This window comes from Brienomyrus brachyistius, chromosome 6, assembly GCF_023856365.1.
Source record: "Brienomyrus brachyistius isolate T26 chromosome 6, BBRACH_0.4, whole genome shotgun sequence".
Lineage (NCBI taxonomy): Eukaryota > Metazoa > Chordata > Actinopteri > Osteoglossiformes > Mormyridae > Brienomyrus > Brienomyrus brachyistius.
The window spans coordinates 23597613-23610982 of NC_064538.1; the positions used below are offsets into that span (position 1 = coordinate 23597613).

The 13370-nt window shown below is 38.3% G+C and overlaps 1 protein-coding gene across 2 annotated transcripts in view; it reads left to right on the plus strand.

Moving 5' to 3' along the window:
• Positions 1 to 1717: 1717 nt before the first annotated feature.
• Positions 1718 to 13370, plus strand: part of necab3 (N-terminal EF-hand calcium binding protein 3) — a 48236-nt gene continuing 36583 nt past the window's right edge. For both annotated transcript variants that reach the window (XM_049018077.1, XM_049018079.1), the window contains exon 1: positions 1718 to 2012. In XM_049018077.1, coding sequence (XP_048874034.1) covers positions 1890 to 2012 — 123 coding nt within the window. In that variant the 5' untranslated portion in view covers positions 1718 to 1889. The remainder of the gene's footprint in view (positions 2013 to 13370) is intronic.

The following is a 13370-nucleotide window of genomic DNA, read 5'->3' on the forward strand; positions in this document are numbered from 1 at the left end:
ATTTAGTCTTGGAATTTGTTTTCTTCCGCGGTTGGTATGTAAGTTTCTTCAATTAGAAGAACCACATTGTTATGTAAAAATCATGAGCTCAGCATGCTGGCTGTATGACATGAAGCTGTGCTATTAATACACACAATAAAGCTATTTGTAATTATTTAGTAGTCGATTTTGTCCAAAGCAAAGTTTGGCCCCTGAACATTTAAGGCACAGTGACACAGGGGTTAGCACTGTTGCCTCACACCTTCAACCCCAGGAGTTCAAATCTCTCCTATACACTATAAGTTTGAAATTATTCTTCTTGGCTTACTTTGGCTACGTACCAGTCTCAGTTTGAGTACTTTGATTTCCCTCCAGTCCAAGGACATGTAGTTAGAATAATTTTCTCTAAATTGATTGTATTATCTCCGGGGCGGGGGCGGCATGGTGGTGCAGTGGTTAGCACTGTTGCCTCACACCTCTGGGACCCAGGTTCGAATCTCTGCCTGGGTCACATGTGTGTGGAGTTTGCATGTTCTCCCCATGTTGTCGTGGGGTTTTCTCCGGGTACTCTGGTTTCCCCCCACAGTCCAAAAACATGCTGAGGCTAATTGGAGTTACTAAATTGCCCATAGGTGTGCATGTGTGAGTGAATGGTGTGTGAGTGTGCCCTGCGATGGGCTGGCCCCCAATCCTGGGTTGTTCCATGCCTAGTGCCCATTGCCTCCAGGATAGGCTCCGGACCCCCCCGCGACCCAGTAGGATAAGCGGTTTGGAAAATGGATGGATGGATGATTGTATTATGGGCCCAGCTGTGGACTGGAATCCCAGCCTTGTGCCCTTGCTCAAGGCCTTCAGTGACCTTGACCAGGTTACAGAGGTGGAGATTTCAGGTCCAAAGAGTACAAATCCAAACTAAAATTTTGTTTTAACCAACCAGTTGAGTATAAAGAGTTACAGTACATAGAGTACTCAACTGGTTGGTTGAAACAAAATCTTGGTCTGGATTTGTATTCTCTGGACCTGAAATCTCCACCTCTGCCTGGATATGCAGCTGGATCTATAAAAACAGCAACACATCAACAAATTAAGATAAAAGTATGGAGAGTGTTATTTTGTTTAAAAGCATTCAGATGGTATTGTATACCACATTGACTACAGGAGGTATATAACAGCTATGATTTTGATATTGAATATAACTGTTTTTTCTGTAATTGTCTGAACAAAAGAACATGACAGAACAAGAGCGCAAAGAACAAGAAGCCCATTGATAGACTGATACAGTCAAAACATGCAGAAGAACCAGCAGATGGAGCTATCAGTGTGGTAGTGGTTGGCGTAGTCACACCCCCCCCCCCCCCCAGTCTTGAAATGCCGCAGTAGCCTATTTGACTCCTATTGAGTAGTATTATCTATCTATCTATCTATCTATCTATCTATCTATCTATCTATCTATCTATCTATCTATCTTTTCTGGTTGTATCCATTGTATTGATCTACATACATATTTATATTACTATCCCGCGGCGTAATATTGGACGACATCAATGCTGTTCAATTAATGAAGCATAGCTTACAGTCAAAAACAACCACAGACATAATGTAAAAATACAAAAGCTGCCATATACCCTAAACGCAGAGAAACAGCCGCGAATAACCGTAACACATCATTAGTCGAAGGAGGTGGGAACCAATCATATCAAAGAGGGCGGGGCGACTTGCTTCGCCGAGGAAAGTTCCGTTCAATGTGCAGCCGCATCCTTGAATCGAAGCTCATCATCAAAGCTACTGCTCAGGTTTTGGGTCTAACAACTTCGAAACCCAAAGACAACCACGGTTATATTTTGTTAGTTTAAGAGGAAAGGCTAGATATTTTTATATAAAGATATATTTTTTTCTCGGAAGTGTTAAAAATGATGGCATGTACGGAGATCATCACGATGTGTCTTCAGTCTGCCAAGCAGCAGCATCTATATGCCAACAAACAACATCTATTGCAGAATAACCCTGACCAAGGGATTTCAATTTTCCAGGACGTAAGTAGCAAGCTTAATACACCGTATTCTGTAAAAAAATGATTAAATGACTGAATTGTAGCACACATACACCTGGTGCTTGAATCATAGTCTAGCCTCAGTGTGCAGCATTTTGTCATCATAGTATGTTTGACATAAACGTTATAAAAAGATTTTAAGTAAGCTGTTCAGTACAGAGAAGAATTAAAGAAATAGGACGTAGCGCCGACAATTAATTGTATTATATGACAGAGAATGAAAAATATATTAATTCATACTGCTGAGTAGATAAATGCCTTAATGAAATAAAAAGAGAAGTAGGGAGGGATCCCTTCAGTCGTTATTGCATCTGAAACCAATTTACAATTCTGCATTTTATAAATGTGCTTTCTAAGATGAAAAATTGTGATTGGAATTATTTTGGATTTCTGAGATGAATATAAAACTAAAATATCCTAGCAATGAAGTACATCGATTTTTAAAATGACTTTTGTTATTATCTCTTACATTCAAGAAATTCTGGATGTGACAATAAGATTCACGTGCTACATATTTATTATTATTATTATTATTATTATTATTATTAATAATTTTTAAGAATAAAGTAAGATATGTTTAATCTTTATTGTACTGGAAATTATTATTAATAATGCATATCAGTTCTCCTTAAAAAAGTAGAACCTCTGGAAAATATATAGAGATTTTAATAATATTTTTTCGATCTATTAACTATCTAAAACTACTGGCATTTAAATATTTAAGTGGTTAAATGTTGGAGGTATATTTTCTCTGGAAGGCCTGAATGATTCTAAAATAATGACAAGTTTCATCATTTAAGTTTAATAGATGTTTAGTATAAATACAAATATTTTAGAATATTTAGAGAACAGACATTTGGTCTTGTATGCCAATTATTTTTAATATAAAGGAAATGCCATTTTAAAGTCAACTCATGTGGGCCATCCTTACCATCCTTATATAAGTGCACAGTGCTCTGAGGTGATGTTCTCCCAGTGTTACATACTGTACAAACCTCAAGTGACAAAAAGGGGGGATTCACAATAATTTTCAAAAAGCATATGACAGGTTGGACTTAAGACTTTATATACCCAGTGCCTGAGTATTTAATCAATGGTAATAAATAATGCAGCAGAAATGAAAAGCAGAATAAGTACAGCAGTGTCAGTAAACTGACAATAAAAATTATAATTGTTTCTTGTGGTCAACCGCAGTAAAAATTCTCAAGCTTGTTTTTTCATTGTAGCTGCTGTAATAAGGCAATTTGACGTATTGAGCTGATTGTTATTCCCCTAAAATAATGGACCATATTTCGGTCTCCTTGGCCTGGTATTTTCAGTGAATACAGTGATGGACTAATGGATCCATCCCCATTGATGTAGTGCGATATGGTTCTGTGCGCTGAGCTCTGACCCAATGTTCTGCCATGCATTGTAGCTTTTGAAGCGATTTCACATGGTCAGAAAGGACAGTCCTTGAAACTGTACATAGAGGCGTGCTACCTCCACCCCCTGCACACTTACTGGTGTCTCCTATAGCAGAGGCTTGATGGGATAAGTGGGTGACAGGAATGTGTGCGGGCCAAGCCAATATCACTCACAGCAGGTCCCAGCAGGGCTCGCTCATAGCACTTCTGCCCCATGCTGCTTTGTCAATGAGCCTAAGAACATAAGGAACAAGAGAAGCCCATTTAGCTCATATTGCCTGTTTAGATATTAAATAATTTAGTGCTGGTAGAGTTTTATCCCTTGCAAACTTTAATAGATTTAAAGACTGGATCCCCACAGTCCTACCACGATGCAAGCTCTCATCACCCAACAAGTGCATTTCAGATCTAACTAGTCCACAAATATCTGGAATTTATACACTAATGGACAGCGGTCCTAAACATGCTGTTGTTGGCCCTTGAGTCATTTTAGTTACTGGGTCGATTGCAGCCTGCTTGGAAGAAATTTTGTATAAACAAATTCTCACTCCATGCTAAGAAACGGTTGGGGAGCTTGTGCTTCATCAGACACACCCACGTATATCTGTCTGACATCCTGCAGGCTCTGTGTTAAGGATGTGAACACTGACTTAAGCTTGTCACTTTAAGCCTGTTTCCACAGGCTGATAAGCTGCTCAAATGGGGATTTATTGTGTTTATTGCTTTATTCACCCAGGTGAATAATGCACTTATCGGTGTCATGCACTAACAGCTTTAAAAGGTAGTAATACGTAGTAATATTATGGGTTTGAAACCCCCTCAATATTTATTTGCTGCAGACCAGGCACATTAGGTAGTAAAATAACAAGATGCCCACTGAAAATTTGTCAGATTCCCCCTTGAGTGCAACTCTTCCACTCTTGTATAAGGACAGCCATGGAATTCTCTCATTGGGGCACCCTGTCTGGCTCTTCTCTCCCGTTGATTGGTCCTGGAGATTTCACACGGGATCTTTTTTTTTAGAATAATCAAATTTTCTCAGTGTGAGATGAGTTTTTTGTTCTCTCTCCTATGTCGCTGTCAGTGAAAAGCCTTGCAATGCGCTGAATAAAAAGCACAGCTGGGAGTGCCACAATTTTATTAGTCATCCGGTATACAACACATTTATACATTTCTATAAATATAGTATGGATTTTATTTGACTTTAAACCTGAAATTTAGAAAACTAGCACCATTACAGATATTAAGGTATAATCTTTTACCCTTCAGATAAATCAGTTCACTACTAGTCCTAAGTGAGTGTAAATGTTTGTTTGAAGTACTTAATCAATCTTTGGCTTTATTTCCCCAAAAATATCAGTAAAAGTAGACACAATGCCTTATGAGTGATTTGTTGATGGTAATAGAAACTGCATCTGTAAATCCATATTTTTTTCTTTTTCTTTGCATTTGGTTGCTAGTAATCTATACGGTTTAGGAGTTAGAGATTTTCCCTTTGTATCACTGTCTGTCACAGGTTTTGCTAATCACAAATTTTTATTTAAGAGTATGTCAGTGAAACATTTCACCTGTTATGTGTTTTGATACAAAGAACTGAAAAACAGGCGTTTGGACAAATAAAAGGGGTTTAGTGAACAGTAGCAGGGAAGCAAAACGGGACTGCGAGGGGTCAAAACAAGTAGGTGAATACAAGGAAGGGCATAGGCAGACAGGAAGAGCAACATCAATAACCTGACTGGGGCTGACGGGACAAACAGGTGCTAAAATACAAAGACTAAGCAAGAGCAAAAAGCAGCAGGTGTGGCTAATGAGGGCCACACTAGGAAGGAGACAGGGGGGTCAGGTGGACATGATGAGCAGGACATAACATCCTTTGTGGCTACAAGAGATAGGAGACCAGTTTTAGCTGTAAACATTCATATATCTTATCAAACAATGTTAAAACATGTTCCCTTAATCCATATATATATATATATATATATATATATATATATATATATATATATATATATATATATATACCATTTGTTTTTTTTTTAATTAACTTATTCAACTTATTGAAGAATGGTAAAGGACTAGAACTAAATTTTTTTAAAACAGTCTGCTGAACAGTGAGTAGAATAGAGAAGAAGGTATGGTCAATAGATGGACATGGACAATTTTGAGATAAGCACTCCTGGTTTGAGTAGAACTACAGTAAGGTTATTGTAAATCCACTGGAGTTGTATAACAAATTACAGCACAGGTTTAGAGAAGTCAGAAAATAACATTAGCTTATGTATTTTACAGTAAATTACAATAAATGCTCTGAAAATCAGCTCAGTTGCTAATATTCTTTACTATAAGAAATTGTTAAGCAACAGCTGTAAGCAAGGTTTATTTAAATGTAGTTACAAGCAACTGCATTTATATAAACCTTTCACTGAATTGAACCTATGGTTAACCTGACCATCAAGAAAATACTACCCACAAACCAAACCATTATATAATTTCACTACTTTATTGTACTAGAACATGACAAAAATAGGTCAAAGTCACAAGGCCATGACAGCAAAACAGTAAATAATATCTACAATACTACAAATGATTTTTTTTTATGTAGACGACCCACTAACACCAAAAGGTCTGGAACCCCTAGTCTAGGTGAATTTGACAAGATGAGATGAACATCTGCTGCTGTTGCCACCTGAAATGAACATGCAAAGATTTCAGTGTCAGTTATCTTAACAATCTACTTCTTAGGCTAAATTATGCTTATTTAGAAATAAGTATCAAGATGAACATGATGTAGGGACTTGAACAAATAAAATGCAACTATGCACCTCAGTAAAGTGGGATTGGAGAATTTTCCTCTCCATGCTTTAACAGTGTATCCTGCACCTCACGATTTGTTGGCTTTTATTGAAACATTCAGAACAATCTTCCCTTTTAATTTGAACCCCTCAAGTACTCTTTGGTAAAGATTCACAAACAAAAACAGTCAAGGACTCTATTCAAATACACATTAAATATACATGATTTACTATTCAATATTTTGTTTCATCTTTAGTGTGCGTTAACTGGACCTGAATAATGTTTTGCTAAACTTGCTGCACTCACCGATAGATAGGCCATGCTTTCATAATCCCATTTCACTATCCCTGTAATTTGCCCAGTCAGTAGCTTGCGTTGTTCTATGGCAGGGGTGTCAAACTCCAGTCCTGGAGGGCCGGAGCCCTGCACAGTTTTTGGTTTACCCTCGTTTAACACACCTGATTCAACTACTTCTGCTAATTACGGCACATCTCTTAGGCTGAATCATTTGTGATGGAACAGGGAAAGAACTAAGCTACACAGAGTTTGACATCCCTGTTCTATGGCATTAGAGGAAAATGTTTTCTCATGTTTAATATTTTTCTGCTCATCCTTAGCAGTGCCAGGTTTGCAAATGACACCACAATTTCAGATTAACATATACAACCAGAGAAAACACACCAATGCGAGTATACACAAAGAAGGTGACTTCAGCATCAAGGGAATTTATGCTAAGCTAAATCTATTGATTGTAGTCATTTTATTCCAGCTTTTAATTATTCCACACCACATTAACAAATTACATATGGCTTTGTGCCACATGTAGTTTGAGGCAATCATTTTTCCTACCCTAATTGTTCCTTAAGGCTAACAGAGAGAAGTATTACATAAAATGTACATGAAACTTCCAGGACTGTAGTAGTCGGGTCTCAACCAAGTCCAGCTGCCCTTAGAAATGTGTGCTTTTTTCCCCAAATTTACATTTACATATTGTTTACATTTTAAGCAAACTACAGTGGTTATTTTATTGTTTAGCCAAATGAAAATTATCCATTTTCTTTGCTTGTCCAACTGTCTATTTCCAGTTCTTGGTCCAACACTACTACGTAAATATTCCATATCTTAAGTATCAGTTTATATTTCCATCAGTTTAAAGTGTTACTATCCAGCAGCGTAGTATTCTGGAATACTTACAATCAGTGCTGGTAGTAACAAGTAATGTAGGCCTAACTAACTACTTTTTCAAATTAACCCACATTTGGGTTACACTCTATATATTTATATAATATAGGGTGAATTTCTTGTGTGTACCGCACATGTAGGCATTTCCTGTTTCAAACCACATATCAGACAAACAATTTAACTGATTAAAAGTTATACATTTGTTATTTTAAATATGGACAACATGATGGAACCAGTAACAATAGGTCTAACAAAAAAGCATAACTGATTAAACTGAACTGAAAAAAAATGAACTGAAAAAAATGCGCTCACCAAAACACACATTTGGCCTAGCATATATAATAATTTTAATATTGTTAATAGCCCTAAATGGAACACGATCATTTAACAACATTTCAATCTTAAACCAACATTCCAGTGTGCAGTGTGGGTATGAATGCATTAAAATGAGAACTGAAGTGATGCAAAAGTTACTTTATGTAGTAACTAATTAGTTTTATATGGAGTAATTGTTCTAATAGTTAAATTACTTTTGAATGAAGTAACTGGTAATTGCAACTACTCATTTTCACAAACTTGCACAACACTGCTTGCAGCCTGGGTTCACTGTGCACTGAAATATGAAGTTTTGCATTTGTTGTATGAGAACCATCTTGGGGCAGAATCTGCTCCAGGAAGAAAACGGAGGTTCCATTTAAAATCCTGTAGTATCAGTCTGTTATTACCAGGTGTTATTTCAACATCTCTCCTGAAGATGTGACACACTTATTGGAACGTGGCAATATGTTATATTTCAGGAGTCATATGTAAGTTTAATAACAAAAATGGGCATATTTCTTCAGACATAGATGAATTGTTATCCCATTTGCAGGGCTATGATACAGATAACTATTGTTTAGTATGCTTTTCCATTGGCATTGCAATTTTTCAAACCACAGTCCGTACCCATAGCCAGAAATAAATTTTGGATTTTGTCGACCAGGGGGTGGAAGCAGATTTTGAGGGAGGTTCTAACTCATATATTTCTGTGGCAGGCTGGGTGTTTAATCAGTAGCAAACAAGTTGTTTTTTTGTGGGAGGGAGGGGGGGGGTTCAATCCCCTAATTTTACTACGTGGCTAAATGTCACAGTACATTGGGCAGTTGTCAACATTTAATAGTGAGTGAACCTTATTGATTTTCATTCTTAATAACTATTACTAAATGGTGCGTAGCAAAATTGTGTCTTTTTTTGTGGATTTCTTTGGATTTTTATTTATATGGGATCCCGAGGAGTTTCGCCATGAGGTTGGTGCGGCAACGTGCCGCATCAGCGCATGCTCCCCAACCTGACCTGACCTAACCTTTGTCATTGCTGTTTCATTATTGAATATCTGGAAATGCGATTAGCCAGCAGAACCCAGAGGGAATAATAAGAAACCAAAATCATATTTCATATACATAAGAAATCCATACTTTATCGTTCTGTATTGATGATGCAGGAAACACTGGTAAGGAAGAATTTGCTGAGGAAGCCTAAGCTGGCGCCATTACCGTCTTGGTGGCACCTCCATGCTGGCTGCAGGTGGAGACAGTACTGATTGTTCACCCCTCCACTTCTGCTGAGTTACAGCTATGGGCTGATAGGGTTCCAGTCAGTCACGGTGGAGAGCTACCATAAGGTTCCACTCGACCAGCCAAACCTGGTAGTCAGCCTCTGATATACACTCCATTGTGACTAGTATGAATAACCAACTGAACCTTTCTACCAAGCCATTGCTCTGTGGGTGCAGAGGGGTGGTTCTGGTGCCCATGCATCCACAGAACATCTCATTGACCAATAGGGATGGGCAATATAAGGATTTTATATCTTGAACGATCTTGAAGACATCCACAATGTACTTATTATGCAAATCCTAGAGATCATGGTCTTTGATATCCTCTTACTAATGTTTCCAAACTTAACATAATATTTCGATGTCCAGTAACAACACATATTTGTCCAAAGGTCACAAACCAACAGAATGACTTCCTATTAGATGGCTGTGCCTATTGGCCGAATTATGGCAGGTCTCTATCACAGGGTCTCTTTCATGCGTGACAGATTTGAAAACAATGCAATGTGAGCTACCGTGATGGCGGATGAGGAGTGTAACTACTTGGTCCGTACCAACATCCCAATTTGCACCTCACACACGTCCACATGCGCAGCCTTTTTGAACATGTGCGCACCACATATTTTCTGGCACTGGCAGATTCTTTAATCCTGCCATTTTATGGCAAACAATATTCTCTATATCTACAGTAAACTGCAGTGGTTGCGATATTGTTTAGAACTGGTGATAATGCAGTGTTTCTGCCAGTAACATTTCTCCCTGAGGCCCTGCCATGCCAAAATCTTTGCCGTCCAAAATAAAATGTCTATCCAACCAATAAATCATCTAATCCAACTGCCTCACTTGGCAAAGTAGGTAAAAAGAGGTAGATAAACAGAGTATACATTTAGTTAGATGAGGGCAATGACACATATCTCCCCTTACTCTCTTAAACCCCATTACCCTACACACACACTGCAACCCGCTTATATTTTGCTAATTTTCTGTTAAGGTGTTGTGTGGGAAAAGGGAACAAAATGGTGAAGTCCACCCGTTAACCAATTACCTGGCAACCTAGTAACATTAATGGTAACTGACACGGCTCCAGTGTGAATGCGAAACTGTAACAGATTGTCATGTTCGAGAAGGGTGGGGGGGGGGGGGGGGGGGTCTCCCCCTTTATTCACTACATTGTCATCAACTAGGAGTACACAACATCCCTTCCTTTACAGTTACTGAAAAATAACTAGCCTATATTCATTCCTACAAGTATTTTTTTACCTCCATAAATATGCCATTACTAAATTTTTTTTTTATACACATACACATACAACAATGATTGATTGATTCACAGGAAACTCTGTAATGATTTTGTCAATTGAAAAAAAAAATCCTTTTTTTTGCTTGTGATTTTAAGTTCACTCAAGACATCTATTTCCAGTTTTTGTCTCAATTCTATAACCTAAATGTCCCATATCTGTTTTTATTACTTTATATTTCCTTCTATTGAAATGGTATTTTGCTATACTTACAGTATAGCTGTGGTTCACTCTGAATTAAAGGGCCATACACGGTCAGCCCATCATGACTAGGTACCCAACAAGACAGAGATGCGGATGTAGAATTGTTATGGTAGTGAGGCATGGTGCAGGCAGGAGAAGATGTGAGGATCCATGAGCAGCTCCAAGACAAGAAAGGGTTTTATTGAGTGAACTAACTCACAGGGTAAACCTACAAAACCAAAGGGCCACGAGGGGTCAGACAACAAACAGGGAAAAAGACTGTATTACCCAAAACTATGAAATAAAGCACAACTAAGAACCTAAGCCAAAACAACCACAGGGAAGAGACCACAGCAGCGCAACAGGACCAAAGACACCATAACATTCACAATAACAAACTAAAGAACTGAGCGGGGGCAGGCACTTAAATGCAAAAGGCAACTGGGCTAATAAGAGGGGCAAGGTGTGGAACATCACACAATCAACCAATAACAATGAGGCATGTAGAATAGGCAACCGGTGCAATAAATTATACTAAGAAACAGTGATCACACACTAAGAATTCACACAGAAAATATAGGAACAAGTGGAATATAATAAAACAAGGCACACCTTTGACAAGGAGAACACAGACCTAATAAACACTAGCAAAAAAAAACAGAAAAACCAATTAAGAGGAACAGGGATGACTGGTTCTTCGCCAGTCTTAAACACTGGATCAGGGAGTTTTAGCTTTTGTACTGCATACTCAGCCCACTGACCCATGCAGCACTATGGTCAAAGACAATGAGACAACAAAGGGGATGGTCAGTGATGGTTGCTGGCCACACGGAGAAGAGACATGCCCTGACCCTGACAAGAACTTTTATTAAATTAATCTCCGATTCTGGGCAGGTGGAGATCATTCAGAAGTAGCGTGTAAAAATTAACCTTATGTAATGAAAAGAAATATTAATCATTATATTAGTCAGGTTGGGCCGTGAAAATGTTGTGAAACATAGTGGTACAGATTGGGCACCATTGTAAAATATGTCGAAACGTGTAGTTCTACACATGCACAGATGTGTCAGGTACAAATCAGGCAGGTGGTGTTGTTTGCGAAGAACCAGAAAAAGAATTTGATGTCGGTAGAGTGGCGATGGTTTGGCTATGTCTGGTCAGATATTGCTCACAAAGCAAAGTTACCTGTAAACTTTATCAGACCACGGAGGTAATACTACATATCCGTTCAACCACCTTAAAAGGAAGCACAACTTTGGTTATTTAAAACTCAGGATTTAAATCTGAGTCCGGATCTTCTTAATAGTAAATTTCAAAATTGGAAAGAAAGATTGCAGTTCAGATCATGGATCATGATTGTGTGTCAATATGTTTTTTTTTGGGAAGATCGCCCACCCCTGATGACCAAGTGTTCGGCAATTGATCAGGGACAACATATGCCTCAGGCCACTTAGTAAAATAGTACATGGCCACAAGCAGTATGATGAATTTCTGGTGAATCCTTTCCATCTCCATCCCCAGGGGAAAATCGTCCTCATTTATACTCTATCGCTACCTTTCAACAGGGAATTGTGTCATTACAACCCAAGTGTATGACAGAAAACTTATCAGTATGAAACCAGAATATATTAATACCCTGGGAGTCTTGATGACCTTTCTGGAAGATTAGCTTAAAACTAGTGTAGCTATAGGAAATAAAGCAGACCCAATGTACATGCAATGTCAAGGAAAAATAGGCTAATATCCAAGCTATTTTGGGAATATTTTTGTTGTGTCAGTTCAAAACTGCTCACATCATGTTGGGTTACATTCTAGTCACGCTTTTAAAGTAGCTGCCTGATTTTCTGTTTTTCTTAGGTGACAAGGTGAGATATTAAGTTACCTGATTCTTGATGCTGAGACTGTTATGAAGCAACACGACAAGCTGAGTAACAGCGTTTGTTTCATCTTAGCAAGATTCAACACGTTTTTTTTTTTTTTTCATATTAGGCATCGACTTTTACAGTGTTATTTGTGATTTTATTAGAGTAGCAATTCCTGGACAGCTTATCTGGTAGCATCCTGTTCATGCACCTTTTACTGGAATTGAACAGTAATGTGACCTTTAGCATATAAAATTGTGAATTGTCTTCCACAGGAAAATGTAATTGTTTAATAGTAGGAAATGCCAGCTTTCTTTTCCACTTGTGATAGTGACTGATAAACATTTCATGCAAATGAACGAAAAAAAGTGGAGAGTGATTTTCCTGTGATTATTAATAAGGGCTTTTGGATGATTTGGAGAACTGTGAGCATAGTTGTAATGTGTGCATTATTGGCTAACCAGATCACATGGAAAGTTCAAATCTGGTTAAACTCTTGGAAAATGCATACCTGAATACATTAGAATAGATACCCCGGCAGGTGAAGTTAATCTAGATAGAGCCCACAGCTATCCCAGCCCTAAAGCAGGGCCTGATGGAGTGTGGGAGAAAACCAGAGCACCTGGAAAAAACCCCAGGATGACACAGGGAGAACATGCAAGCTCCACACACATGGAAGCCTGGTGGGGGCTTGAACTGAGGGTTCAGACAACACTGCTAACTACCATGCCATGCTGAGTGCCTAGCACGCAATCCTTGCACATTGTGCATGCCTTATTGGGCGCAGAAACTTGGTTAGCTCTAAATAATTGTCACAACTAGGCTATATGCTCTATTTAGCCTAGGGCATGCTATTTCAATACTCATGTAACATGATAGTTTCTGGGAATTTACTGTCTGACATGATTTCTTGAGTTTCTGTGTATAGTCAGGCAAGTTTAGTGGAGGAATGGTGTGTATTTGGTGGAAGTGGAGATTTTTGGTGGTGATTTGGTTCTTGCAAATATTGCCTCTGTGCTAGGA